The 15,329-nt window shown below is 35.5% G+C and overlaps 1 protein-coding gene across 1 annotated transcript; it reads left to right on the top strand.

Annotated features, from left to right (window-relative positions):
* Positions 1-5,504: 5,504 nt before the first annotated feature.
* Positions 5,505-8,382, top strand: LOC120775531. The gene is made up of 2 exons (XM_040105752.1): positions 5,505-5,823; positions 7,795-8,382. The coding sequence occupies exons 1-2, from the start codon at positions 5,739-5,741 to the stop codon at positions 8,190-8,192; spliced, it is 483 nt and encodes a 160-aa protein (XP_039961686.1). The 5' UTR covers positions 5,505-5,738; the 3' UTR covers positions 8,193-8,382.
* The last annotated feature ends 6,947 nt before the right edge of the window (positions 8,383-15,329 follow it).

Below are 15,329 nucleotides of genomic sequence, written 5' to 3'. Positions count from 1 at the left end.
AGCTATCATTATTCGTAGTATTTTCCGACATCCGAAGAGTAAATAGTCGAATTAAATAGACGGATATTCGTATTTGAAATGAAATTTTGATGTTTCGATTTAAAATCTTAAAATATGATACGATGGTGTTTGCAAATCAAGGAAATTTATTACAAAAAGAGAATGGTTAAAGCTGCGATTGCTGCTATGGAGCAGAGTATCGAAGAATATCCGCAGCAGCCCCTACGCCATCGCTGTCAACAATTGGAGCTGTACCCATCTACTTTGTGGAAGATTTCGCAGAAGGATCTTGGTGTGCAGGTTTAAACTCATGCAAGAATTGAAGCCATCAAACATGTCGCACGTTCGGTGAATGAGTCCACAACGAAATGTCATCGATCCCGACTTGCACAACAAAAATATTGTTTGGTTACCTCAATGTGCAAAGGGAGTAATTTGCTCATATTCCTTTAGAACCGAGAGCGGCCATAATGTTACTGTCAATGGGATCGTCATACTCGTAGATACCTGATTAAAGAACTTTTCGTTCCTGGATTGGAGGATGGTGATGTGGATGAACTCTGGTTCCAACAAGTAGATGCTGCATACCATACCGACAACAAAGCAATCAGTTTATTGAAGGAAACTTTTGTCTAGCGCATTATCTCGTGTCGCGGGCCTGTGTCGTAGCTTCCAAGATCGAGCGATTTAATACCGCTATACTATTTTTTGTAGGGTTATGTGAAGTCGCTAATCTATGCAGATAAACCCGAGACGATTGACGCTTTGAAAGTCAACATTCGACACATTATTGGTTTCATACGGCCTCAGTTGCTGTAAAAGGTGGTCGAAAAACTGACCTCTCGACTCGAATTTATTACCGCAAATTATTTTTAAAACTTAGTATCAAACCCTCAGCTTTATAATTAAGCTATTTACATTCTTGGCCGTAACCTTAAATAATATGTATAAATGTCTAAAATAAAAGTTTTGTGAGGTTTTGAGATCAACTAGGTATACATATATGGTAATCGAAAATATTATGCACGCAGCTGAGAGTGTACGCGGAGACGGTGGAGGGTCGACTCAGCGCCGTTCGCAGCAACTCGGACTGACGTACGGAATTGAAAGTGTACAAAATAAAGCTTGTTGAAGAATTAATATCGCTTCGCTTTATGGACTCTTGAAAAGTTCCAAGAAGATGCGACGTTTTCGAGCCAGGTTTTGTTCAGCGATGAGGCCGGGGAGAACGTAACCGTCAATGGGGTGATCATTATCGCATTATGATAATCGAGTAATTGAAGCCTGAAAATGATCTCGTCGACATTTGATTTCAATAATACGGCGCCACTTCCCACACATGGAATTAATTAATGAAGATTTGTTCTGGTATCACACCGTTAGACTTTTTTCTGTGGGGATATGTAAAGTCTAAAGTCTATACAGACAATGAAGCTTCGATTCAGGCCTTGGAGCAAAACATCACGCGTGTCACTCGCCAGTTACCAGTAGAAATGCTCGAACGAGTCATCAAAAATTAGACTCAACGGATGGACCATCTGAGATGTAGCCACGGCTAAGATTTTAAAGTGATAATCTTCAAAAATTTTATGCCAAAAAATGTTCTTTTAAATGATAATAAACATTCCCCAATAAATTAAGTTTTTGTGTGTTTTCTTTTAAAAAAGTAGGGAACCTCGAAATTGACTTAAATAATAGAAAATATATAATATTTATTTTATTAATATAGTTCGATCCGGCTTATTTATTGTAACAGGCATGAATTGTGTCTCTAATAATAGCAGGGTATATTACAAAAACCGTTAATCCTACAAAATTCGAGTATCAAGAAAGTGGTGATGATGCTCTCTGGCATAAAAATTAACTGAAATTGAGTTATTATTTAAATTTCGTGCTTGACCTTCGGCAAATTTTTTCTCAACTTATTATAGATCGACAAGCTTACTAGCATCACATATTATCATATACATACATATATGTATATATATATATATATATACATAAACGTACATGTATATATATACTTAAGACTGTTATCGACTTCATGGTTTACATACAAAGTTCTTTCTTACGGATACTAGAAACTGAACCAAAAGCAAACAAAACAAAAATGATTTTGCACAAAAAATATATGCAGAATTAGGGGATCTTTTTGAAACTAAAACTATATATATTATATATTGAAATTAAATATGTATACAAATATATGTATGTATATGCATAGATAGTATTGGCATAAATTGTTGCAGAAACTAAAAACTGGTTACTTTCGAAATATCGTCTAGACCTAAATGCTTTCCAAGCGCAAAAAGTTCAACGTTCTTCAACATCATCCCACTTGTTTGACTTAATAAACTAGAACACATTTATTTAACATTTCGATTTATTTTAAAAATATTTTTGTTTAGTAAACTCTTGTAGCTGAAATGTTTGCTTCTCTAACAGCTTCCACTTAGCTGTTAACCATCTCATCGATGTTGCGAAATGAAGTGATGGTGAATCGAACTGAATAAAACACGGAAATATAACAAAGAGCGATTTTTTGCTAAAATCTGCTTTATAATTGAACAAAAAGTCGAGTTCGAATGTTATTTCTGCGCACTTCGAAATTATTATTTGATAACTGTTAAACAATGCATCATATGTGGTAAAAAATTTGAAGTGATGATGGATAAACCTTGTGTCACTCAAAAGGCCATATCTCGTGTAAAGATTCAACTGCAGTGGCGTCGGTATAAACACTACTTGTCAGCCTACCAGCTAGATACATATCAAGCAAATGTAAGTGTTCCCGGAACTGTTAACATCACGTTTAGTTAGGTTAGGTTGGTGTCGGAAATAGCCACAACTGTCAATGCTTTGACTGAATTTGTTAGAATATAGTACTATTTGACATTTAAATACACGGAAATCTTTCAAATCGTTGATGTAGGAACATTTGCGTTCAAATGACACCACTTCTAAAATGTTGGAACATTTCAAGGCTGTAATGACACCGGGTGTTAGTAATATCCCTATGATTGTACCGTGGAACTGCTTTTTTTTTGATGTCGCGAAATACACCGAGAGAAAAGTTCTGCGAAAGATTTATGGTCCTTTGCGCGTTAGCCACGGCGAATACCGCATTCGATGGAACGATGAGCTGTACGAGATATACGACAATATCGACATAGTTCAGCGAATTAAAAGACAGCGGCTACGCTGGCTAAGTCATGTTGTCCGGATGGACGAAAACACTCCAGCTCTGAAAGTATTCGACGCAGTACTCGCCGGGGGAAGCAGAGGAAGAGGAAGACCTCCATTCCGTTGGAAGGACCAAGTGGAGAAGGACCTGGCTTCGCTTGGAATATCCAATTGGCGCCACGTAGCGAAAAGAAGAAACGACTGGCGCGCGGTTGTTAACTCGGCTATAATCGCGTAAGCGGTGTCTACACCAATTAAGAAGAAGAAGAAGAAGTACACCGGAGAACCACTAGTTTGAAACTCCTATAAATGTATAAAACTCCTTAAGGACATGCCGGATCGCCAAGATCTTGTACAAAAGCCCCGGAGAAAAGCACACATACTTTTTACTCACACGGTCTCGAAATAACTGCAGGACGATTGTTGGCCTTATGACAGGTTACAACCAATACGTATCTATTCGAGCCGGATGGACATAAGTAATGACGATACGTGCAGAAAAAACGCTGGAACGCCTTCTATGCTTCTGTCTAGTATTATCTAAAATTCGTCTTAGACTAGATAAAGTATTGAAATTATATATCAAATCGGTCTTCTTCTTTTTTACTGGCGTAAACACTGCTTTCGTGGTTATATCCGAGTTAGCAACAGTGCGCCAAAATCCGGACAACATGACCTAACCAGCGCAGTCGTTGTCTCATGATTCGTTGAACTATGTCAATGAGCCTGCCGGGCTTAAAGATCCTAATTCTTGGCGGAGATCCGAAGAGGTAGAGACATTGAACAGACAGACACGTGGTTGTATATTATCATCGTGAGACAGATGTTTTCATATGGAGCAGTTTCTTGGCTTCGAAAGAATCGTAGACTTTGATATGACACCAATTTATCGAAGCTCAATGACTTGCCTGCGCTTCTGAGGTAATGCGAAACTGCCCAACCGCAACACTCGCTGTAATGCTGGAGCTCACACCGCTCCACATAGTAATTAATCAGACAGCAAAGCATACCATGCTACTAATGCCCGTAGAGAAGTATGGAAGAAATAACAAATTAAGGCCTTTGGTGAACAGACACCACTAACCCTGATTCCAAGAGACGGCATTACCAAAAGGGTTAACTTGATAAAGAAGTTTTAAGTTAAACTCGGCAGTATGGCTGGCTGGAATGATTCCTTACTTGATATACTATTGAGGGGCAGCAAAATTCAATGCTACACTGATGGCTTGAAAACATTAGAAGGCATTGCAGGACTAAACTAAAACTTTTCGTACCCATGGTATGTTTTCCGAGCAAATATGTGAAGCAGAGTCCTTTTCTATAAGTCAGAGTGTTGAAATAAATCTCCAACTCAACTATCATAATCAACGTATTGCGTTAGTCAAGCGGCATGAATAGCGATCTCAGCCTTTAAGATCAAAGGTTGAGAGCAGGGGTATATCAGTTTGCAACCGTGTGCACCCCATCAGGGTTCCTGGTTCATTTTACTTGTTTTTGATCGCTCCTAACAGAGTTTTGTGACTAGTATTCAAAATAATGTTTTTAAACGCAGTGAGCTTTACAAGGTGTAATATTTCCACAACATACTTGCCGTTTAGTGAGTTAAAAATGTCATTATTTGATGTGGGTCAACAATGAGATGATGTTAAATTTAAATTTATAAAATTAGGCTCAGATAAAAATCAATAAAACAAAAGACACACACTTCAGCTTCGTAGATCTGCAGCCGGTTCTCAATTCAAAACAAAAAACAGAAACAAGGAAAAAAAATTACGCGTATGCTAATCAACCGCCAACATACATACATACATAAACGCTCAAATACTAGACTGACAGTTTCAAAAACGTCGAGCGCCCGTCGCAACAAGTTTTACATACAAATTTGCTCTGCGGCACTTGGCGCAAAAACGATTACAGAATAGACAAAGCGCTAGCCGCTAATGCTGTGACTGTGAGTGTGGCTGTCGCCATCCGCTCGCAGCTCGCTTGAGTCGCGTGCAAAGGTGCTTCACAGCCATCATTGTTGGCCATTATTAATCTAGATGGGATGTTGGCTGATTACTACAGTGAACATAAGTGGCTTTAAGGAAAAAAACAGCGTTTAAAACAAATATGATAGTGACTTACTGGCTGATACGCAACGCAGACAAATATACCGACATCCAAACATAAGTACGCGTTTGTGATAAAATACCGAGCACGAATGGCTAGAATTATGCGAAATGGCGTGTGGCTATCGTCACGAGCGAAGACGAGCGCGTTTCGTCGATTTGGGTATGGCGGCTTACATAGATAGAAGTCGATGTAGAAGATCAGAGTGGACTCCGAGGGCATATAAAAGCTACTGTTAAAGTTAACAACTAGTTTCGTTTCAATCGACGGGAGCAATCGTGTAGTTGCTTTTAAGTGCGCCAAAGAGCCGTTGAGCCAACAACAGATTTGATTATATTTAAAAATAATAATTATAAAACAAAAATAGTTAAAAAATAAAAACAAATTTTAATAGATTAAAATATCGTTTTGTAGTGTCGCGTATACTTTGAGTTTTATAGAAAATGTATAAATTTGTTTTTGTAGCCATCGTGGCATTGGCCGCCTTGCAGATCCAGCAGAATGATGCATTCATCATTGTTTCGAAAAGTATGGAATATGTTTTTAATAGAAAAAAAAATATATAAAAAAAGTGTGTGCTTGAAATATCCGGTGTGCGAGATGGTATCATTAATCAAGTAATATTTTTTGAACAAGTTTTGAAAATGCATGGAATTTTGCAATGAAAAAGCAGGAAATGTTTTTTTGGCCGTTACGTGATCTGCGCTAATTTTTCCATAACACTCAAGCTTTTCTGAAGTGTATTATTAAAAACAAGTTTTAAGTGGTTTTTGGCTATAAAAATTATAAAAAAAACACACAATATATTGAAATATTGAAAATAAATAGTGAAAATTGTTGCTAACAAATCAGGTTTTGTTTGGACAACCTGATTTTGAGTATAGAATTTTTTTGAATAAAAAAAAAAATAATGTTAATTAATAGAAAGTGAGAGGAATGAATATTGAACTATTTTCCAATTTTTATCAAAGAAATAAAACTTTGGAAAATAATAAAAAAAAACTAATTAATATTCCAAAAACTATATATGTACATACATATGTATGTACATATATTAAAAATATTTATTATTTTTTGTATTACATTTTAATAATTTTATCTAGAAATAATAAAAAAAAATGAAAGATCGGAAGAGCAAAAAATGTTATTATTAAAATTTTTTTAAAAAATATTTTTATTATTTTCCAACATTTTAATTTTTTTTTTATCTAAAAACTATAAAAAATATAATAAAAATTGCAAAACAAAAATATTAAAAAAATATATGTATGTATTAGAAATAGCAATTTTTTTTCAAACTATAATAAAACTTAAAATCTTGTAAAATAATAAAAATATTTTCCTTATTATTAAAAAATTACATGCAATATTATTAAAAATATTTTTATTATTATGTTTTTTTTTGCAATATTTTTTTTTATTTCCCAACATATTAATTTTGTATCTGAAAATAAGAAAAAAAACAAATATTGCCAACAAAGAAATATAAAAAAATATATGTAATTAAAAAGTTGAAAACACACATTTTTTTTGCAATATTTACAATTTTTATAGTATTATATTCCAACATTTTATTTTTTTTGTTAGATAAAAATAATTAAAAAAATACAAAAAAATACATTTATTTATATTTTTCCAACTTTTGAATTTTTTTTATCTTAAAATAATAAAATTGTAAAACAAAAATATTAAAAAAATATTATGTATTAGAATTAGCAATTATTTTTCAAATTATTATAAAAATTAAAAAGGAAATTGATATGATATTCGAATATTTATTTATTTTTCGAAGTTGAAAAATGTTAGATCAGTTTAAAAGAAAATTATGAAAACATGCATTTTCGAACTTGTTAAAAAACATATTTTTAATTATTTTGGAAATTCGAAAATATTTGAAAAAAATATGTTTATATAATATTTGAATTAGTTATTATTTTTCGAAGTTGAAAAATGTTAGATGAGATTAAATGAAAATTAAGAAAACATGCATTTTCGAACTTGCTGAAAAACATATTTTTAATTATTTTGGGAAATCGAAAATATTTGAAAAAAATATGTTTATATGATATTGGAATCAGTATTATTTTTCGAAATTGAAAAATGATCAGATGAAATGAAAATTATGAAAACATGCATTTTCGAACTTGTTGAAAAATATATTTTTAATTATTTTTGGAAGTCGATAATATTAAAAAAAATTGTTTATATGATATTGGAATTAGTTAGACGAGCTCTTATTTTTCGAAGTCGAAAATTGTTAAATCAGATTAAACGAAAATTTTTGGGTTAAAAAAATATTATGCTCACAAATATAACCAAAAAACAATCAATTTGCAATTTAATAACTGTGGCAACCGTCTTGCAAGCAAAAATTCAGTATAATAAAATTATTGATTTCCGTTTTCGCATTCGCAGTTTAGCAAAAGCAAAGCCTACTCATATACACATTTCTACATTTAAATCTAACGCCTTTCACTTTCCTCTCTCAAACGCTTTTAGGTGTTGGTGCCGCCCCGGCCAGTTCTGCAGCCCCTGCAGCACCCGCCTTGGATCCTAACGCGCTCATTCAGGGTCTAACCAATGCCGTGACAGCTAAGATCCAAACGGTTACGCAAGTGGTTGGCGGTTTGGTACAAGCCAAGACAAATCTGAAGCAGAGTTTGTTAAGGAACGTCTTGAACACGGTTAGCAGCGCCAGCGCCGCTCTTCCAAAGCCAACTTACATTACGAAAACCATTCGTATACCCATTTTTGTGAAAGGTGTCGCCGCTCCAGCCGCTCCAGCTGCACCCGCCACGCCTGCTGCCACCACAGCTGCAGCCCCATCGGAGCCCGAGGCAACTACGACGGCTGCCCAATCGGCTGGTTACTCATACGGCTACAGACACCGTCATTAAGCAACACATACATGCATACAAATATTTAGTACTTAAGTTGGTACCTAAGTTGAGCGGAGAATTTATGTGCTATACAAAGATTTAATCTCTAGAAAACTATAATTACAAATATACGAATTAAATTACGATTGTATTTGTATAAATATGAATATAACGATTATTTGAAATAAAAATTGATTTTTTTAGTTAATTTGTTATTTATTATTTTAACAAATTCCATTAAACAAAGCTAGCACTTCTGCACTGATATCAACTATCGCTTCTTTTGACACTAATCAGAATATAAGGGCCTGCTTAGGTCATATACTAAGCAATAGATAAGTTATAAAATCGCTCACTAGATCACTCGTGGCACTCCACAAGGAGGCATCCTATCCCTTTTGCTTTGAGTCATCTTGATCAGTGAATTATTACTACTCCTCAAGAGGGAGAACTTTAAGTTCGTCTACTACGTGGACTGATGGTTCTGTGATCAACAGTTCCAAAAGAATCTACATATCCACCGCCGGAGCTAAGGGTGAAAAACAGGAGCGCGATGTAGTAATCCATACACAGAAGGCAGCTTAAAGATTCCATAAACATGCTAGTGAATAACCTCTAAGTTTCACGACGTTAGGTTTTGCAAGCAGGCAGTAACTAGATTATCAGCAGGTAAGTAACTCGGTTAATATCAGCCGGGTATCCGGTCATATAGGAATAGAAGTAAATCAAAAAGCAGACGAGCGGACAGGCTTGAGGGCAGCTGGAAACACGATTGATTTGCTTAGTAATATTGTAGGGGTCTTCACAGGGCACCTAACCTTAAAATCCCACCTTTAGAAAACGGAAAAAGTGGTTTTAGCGGAATTCAGAGCATGCGCGGAGAATGATGAGACGCTGGAACATTAATTATGCGAATGGCCAGCCTTCAGTCGGATGGGATATATTCCACGGCTCCCGATGCTCCAACTTAAGAGACTTTGGGCAGCTATGGTGCAAAAAATCAAATTTTTTAGCAAAGTGATTTGCGAAGTTTGCGCCTTCCTTTTTAACTAACCAACCTTCTAGAACGCAAGGCAATCTGTAGACACACAGTTAAGGTATTTGGATTAATTTATCCAGATGGGGATCACATCTTCTCCATAGCGCGTAGCAAGCCTTTGTGAGTGCATGTGATGGAGAGGAGAGCACAATAGACCTTAGGTCCCTGTACAAACAACAATAAAATTCTGTTCTATTCTATTGTCCAAGGCCACTACAATCCGCGTATATATTGTTTAGATCGAACCACTATAGCATATAGCTTTCATTCAAACTGAGCCAACATAATCAAGATTAAGAACGTTTTATATGATTTTGTGCTATTAGAAATCAACCTGTAAGTGGTTACGGTTTAAATTGAATTAAAATTGTTTACGTTAGATTCTTTATTTGGAGTAAAAACGGAAATTTGAGAGGGAGTTTGAAAAAAAAAAAAATAAATTTGAGAATATTTATATTTGTCCCAAGCCCACCTAATAATAAGGATTTTGTTGAACAAGTAAGGAAGAGAGTTCGGGTATAACTGAACATTTCATGTAACTTGCAAGGATCAAAGCCAGGAAAGTATCTTCAGGTAAATAAGGCTTGTTAGTTATATGCGGTCTAGGGCAAGTCTTCACACTATTTTATTCTTTCTAAGCGCAAAGATGACATAACTCACATATTGGCCGATATATGAGGTATGGCCTATTAGCCAGAAATGTTTTGGGAAGCAGGGCGGCACTCCACAAAGGCATTGAGGAACATTAAAAAGTGGACGAGATTGCTAAAAATGGTGTACGGCTTACATCGGAAAACGTGATCAACATTGGGGAACCCAAGCGTTGCCTATACGATGATCTCGACAGAAGCATGGTAAAGAAAATCAAAACCCGATGGAACAAGCTACAAGTAGACAAAATTCCTATTGGGACTTGATAGAAAAGACTGTAAGAACATAATGGGAATACTAACTGGTCATTGTCTGGTGACGACACACGCCCGTAGGATGGGGCTGATAGAATGAGAAGACTGCAGGAAATGACTAGAAAAAGGAACCAGGGAAATAATAGAACATCTCTTATGCACTTATCCCGCATTTGAAAGCCTACGCTGTAAGCATCTGGGGTCCACACGGTATGATACCCTCTAGAAGGTATCGCTGCATCCTAAAGGATGACTACACCTCTTGGACCTAGTAACTGAACTCCATCTGGTATTGCAAAGGACCAAACTGGCCTAACAGATTAACCCATCCTAACCTATGCGGTATAAAGTCACTCGGTAGTTCGAAAATCTTTATATTAGGTATATCTTAGGTACTAGGTATTAGGGAAGTATTGGCCCAATTCAATTCATTTTTGATAGAAGGATATACTACAGTCACCCGGATTTCAACTCCTCTCGTCATTCTGGTCATTCAGTATAAACAAAACTATTACACCCTGTATCAACATATTGCAAGAATTTAAAAATAAAGTTAAAGTTCCGGAACCATTGAAATTGTATGTCTTACGAGCCGCTTGACTAATCTTAACTAAAGTTGACATATGCCATCCTTTAAGTTAAGTTCGAAAATAGTCGAAATATCAAAAAAATATATTATCGCCGTTCCATATTCATCAACTTATGTGTTTCTCAATTCATTAATGAAGCATTGGTAAATATATTAAAGCAAAAGTGGTAACTTTCACATGACGTTTCAATCTTCTTTTCCTTTTATGAACAGAGGTGTATCATCTCTCAACCTATATAACGAATATCCCGACAGAAGTGAAAATATATGAATGAGATTTCATATCTCTTTGTAAATCAATCCGAGGACGAATATTTCAAACGTTCTTTTCCTACCTTAACATAGTATTTGTATATTCTTAAATCGCATACATTTCTGTATTTCCGGGCGAACTTCACTAGCCCATACATGCCCTTCATGAACATAGAAATAAGTATTTAGAAATGCAGCATCACATCCCTCATAAAACTGTATTCCTTAAGCATTAGATATAAATTTAAAAAAACGAAAAGGTAAGGGAAATCAACGCTATGCCATTTTCCTGGCGCGTTATGGTTATGTCTAAATGCTAGCATTTATGTATATATCGACTTATGTCAATATTTGAAAAACTCCCTACTGGCTTCCGCATATCCATATAAAAGCGTCACAACGCCACTCTGGCACCTTATTCAGCACAATAACCGTAGAACGCACACTTTTCCGCATGAATTATACGATACACTTATAATAGACACATACAAATATAATTTTTGTACCTAGAAGCCATGTTGCGGAACGGCTTTTTTGAACTTTTGGCTAACCAGTTTGGCCGTTGGTAAACAAGATAGCTTATTATAACCCTTTCATCCGTTCTTGTGATCTCAAATTCATATATTATGAACACAAAGTTATGTGAAACCTCGTTTTCCTTCCTTGTAATGGTATTTTTTCAAAAATCTAATTTCATTCCAGAAGCCAAGATTGACGGACTGCTCATCTCTGTTACAAAACATCCGATTGCAACGCCTTTGAATGTTATGCAATAATCGGTTCCGTTCGTGTTTAAACCACCTTACTTGCTTGATTGTATATGAATATTTATGTAGAAGCAGCGTATGTTAAGCACGTCGATTGGCCAAGTCAAACAAATCAATCGGCGCTCGTGTCAGGCAAAAATATGCGCACATCGGCGTAAAGTTGGCATAGATTAATAAAGAAATTCATTAATAAGCTTCCAAAATTTCTACTGCTTGACAACGTGCATGGACTGATTAAACTCGTCTATAGCGTATCATTATGATTATTGACTACGGCATGGAATAAGAAAATTATTGAAAAGAGTTCTTACGCATTTCATTTGTAACACATTTTTGCTAATAATAATCCTCTCCTTCAAATATATCGTGAATATATGTATGTATGTAAATATTGTACTATTCTAGACACAAATTGTGTCCCAAAAAAAAATTGCACTATGCTAGATACAAATCAGATAGAGTTCTTCTTATAATTTCGAAATTCTACAACAGCGTTTGTGCCCTCTATTAGTCGATGCAGAGGTTCGAATACTTTCTTTTTGCAATCACGTCACTCTCACAAATAAAATGAGCTGGTGTCTTTGCCGCAGAGTCACATAAAGGACATTTTTCAGTCTACCATATTTTCTTCAAGTCTGCAGTGGCCAGTATAGATTATAATTACGCTTGACGCTGACCAATATTACTTTTGACACAAAGTTTGTAACTCTCAGAAGGAACCGCCGCAGACCATATAAATCATATATAATACTATATGAGCAAAAAATAGTAAGACTTTGTTCATAATTTTAAACTTCTTTACTTATTCTACAAAATCTATCTCGTCCCATCCAAAGTAGTCTCCTTTGGTCGCAATACACTTGTGCCAACGTTTTTTCCATTCCTCGAAACAGTTGATAAAGTCAATCTCCGAAATAGCCTTCAATGCGCGTAGCGATTCACGTGCAATGTCTTCGATTCACTCAAAACTGTTTCCCCGGAACGATCGCTTGAGTTCGCTGAATAGCCGGATGTCACACGGAGCTAAACCAGACGAATACGATGAATGCGGCACGATATTGATAGAAAATTTGGCGAAAACTTACGAAAAATCAATGCAGCATGCGACGGCACATTATCGTCTTGCAAAAACCAAGAAATACTGGCCTCTTTTTTACGAAGAGCTTCGCGCCAATGACGCATAACACTCAAATAGTATTCCTTTTTGAAAGTTTGGCCGGTCGGAAGGAATTCGGTGTGTGCCACACCTCGATAGTCGAAGAAAACTGTCAAACTAACCTAGATTTTTTAACTGCTTTGACGTGGGTTTTTCGGCTTCGGCTCATCTTTGCCACGATTTTCGGCAGATTGAACGTCTGTTTTCGGGTCGTAGGCATAGATCCGAGACTCATTGCCTGTAATAATACATTTCAAGACATCCTGACAGTCGGAAGGCATTGTTTTACTGATATTAGCGCGACGATGTTTTTAGAAAAAATTTAGTGGAGTTAGAACCAATCGTGCTTTCAATTTTCTTAAACCCAGTTGAGCTCTCAAAATGGTTTTCCTGATCCTTCCGATATTCCCACGATATCAGTAAGATCTCTGACTGTTAATGGTCTATTCTTAAGCACCAATTCCAGCATTTCATTGACGTGTTGATCTTCAGTTGGTGTAGATGGCCGTTCATCGTCAACGCGTTCTCGAGCCTTTTCGAATAGTTTATACCAAGAAAAAAACACTTGATAGCCGACATACAACACCGAATGCCTTTTCCAAGATTCCGAACTATTTGGCACCAGAAATTCAATTTCGTACACAAAATTTTATGGAACTTCTTTGTTGAATAATTTTACTCATCGTAAAAAGCGCCGAATGCATTTTATGTATTTAAGTAAGACAAACCGGTACTAAACATTAATTATTATTTTGATATCACGTTTGACACAGATGTCATTGACAGATATACCACTTAAAAAAAAATATTTCAACGAATTAAGAGTATGTTTGATGGCAAATTTCTCGCTTAGATCATTGCATTATGACAATAAAAATTTATGAAGCATACAAAAAATGAGGGAATGCTTAGATAAAAACTAATTAATACAAAAAAATCGAGCTTTACATAAAGTATATAATTGTTCCGACAAAGTGTACACACACTTAGAACAACATAATTATAATTAGGATAAAAAATCAATAGACATCGAAGTGAAACATCGCAGATGCCGGTTAATGGCCAAAGTCTGCGATGTTTCTTTAAAATCTGTTTTTATTGTGTCTGATGGCATTATTTTGCACTTGTGCAAGTATGCAAATATCACAATTATTCACTACAAATTGACCTACTGCTGTTAAAGTCTTATAACGACAATAAAAATATTTAATTCCAATATGCAGATATATATAGTTGTGTGTATTTCGTTTTTGTGCCTAACATGGATTATGTCAATTGCATTGACCATTGGCCAACAACTTAGTTGTGAATTAACCACAATAGCACAGAGCCAAAGCAATGCCCCGATCAATGCTATGGCACTCAAGTTTAACTTGTGATCACATATCCATATGGAAGATTACATATTTATATTAATTTAAAAATATATCATCCACGCCGATACAAAAATGCGAACAGATGCTTAAGAAGTCTAGAAATCTTTTTCAACGAGCTGAGAGTGTTTTTATCGCTGTCAACTGTTGGCAAGGATAATGATAATACAGTTCGAAGGTTCATAGCCCACACTCAAATAATACGCGTTTTCATTTTCTCCTAGTATGAGGAGATGGAAAAGTTTTAAGCCACTTCGATAGCTTATAAAGTCTACAAAAAGAAGCTCGATGTTTGGGTACCAGAAGAATTGTGAAAAATTAAATGGACCGAATTAACAACTGCGGTTCTTTGCTGAAACGAAATGAAATCGAACCATTTCAGAAGCGAATGGTAACAGGAGACGAAAAGTGGATCAAATGCGACAATAATTTGCGAAAAAGATCATGCTCCAAGCGTGGTGAAGCTCAACAAATGGTCGCAAAGCCATTATTGACGCCTCGAAAGGTTATACTGAGTGTTTGGTGGGATTGGAAAGGAATTATCCACTATGAGCTCATTCAGCATGGTCGAACGATTCAATCTACATTTTACTGTCAACAACTGATGAGATTGAAGCAAGAAATCGAAAAAAACGGCCAGAACTGATTAACTGAAAGGCCTTTGTCTTCCATCAAGATAACGCTAGATCATACATTGGTACATATTTGGTTCATTAAAGTTCATTATAAATATAAAAAAAATAAATTGAAATTTGATTAGAAATACGAAAAGACTTTTTCAACTATCCAATAGTATTGCATCCAACGGAAAACGTTTCGCTAATTTTTTGGTATATCTTGGTTTGATACAAAAAACTTCAAGTCAAATTAAGGTTACTAAATAATAATTTGCCTAAATTGCCCAATTTCCTGTGCGAAATCGTTGCGGATGTTGGAAAAGGATTCAGTTTTATCAAAAACACAAGTCTAAGAGTGGTACAAACCATTGAATGACGGCCGAGAGATCATTGAAGACATGCCTCGTTCTGGACGTTTTTCGACCTCTTCAACTAATGAAAATATTAAAAAAAAGTG

This window comes from Bactrocera tryoni, chromosome 4 (assembly GCF_016617805.1).
Source record: "Bactrocera tryoni isolate S06 chromosome 4, CSIRO_BtryS06_freeze2, whole genome shotgun sequence".
Taxonomy (NCBI): Eukaryota; Metazoa; Arthropoda; class Insecta; order Diptera; family Tephritidae; genus Bactrocera; species Bactrocera tryoni.
Note: the sequence above shows the minus strand (reverse complement) of the source record. Positions and strands in the feature narration are given on the sequence as shown.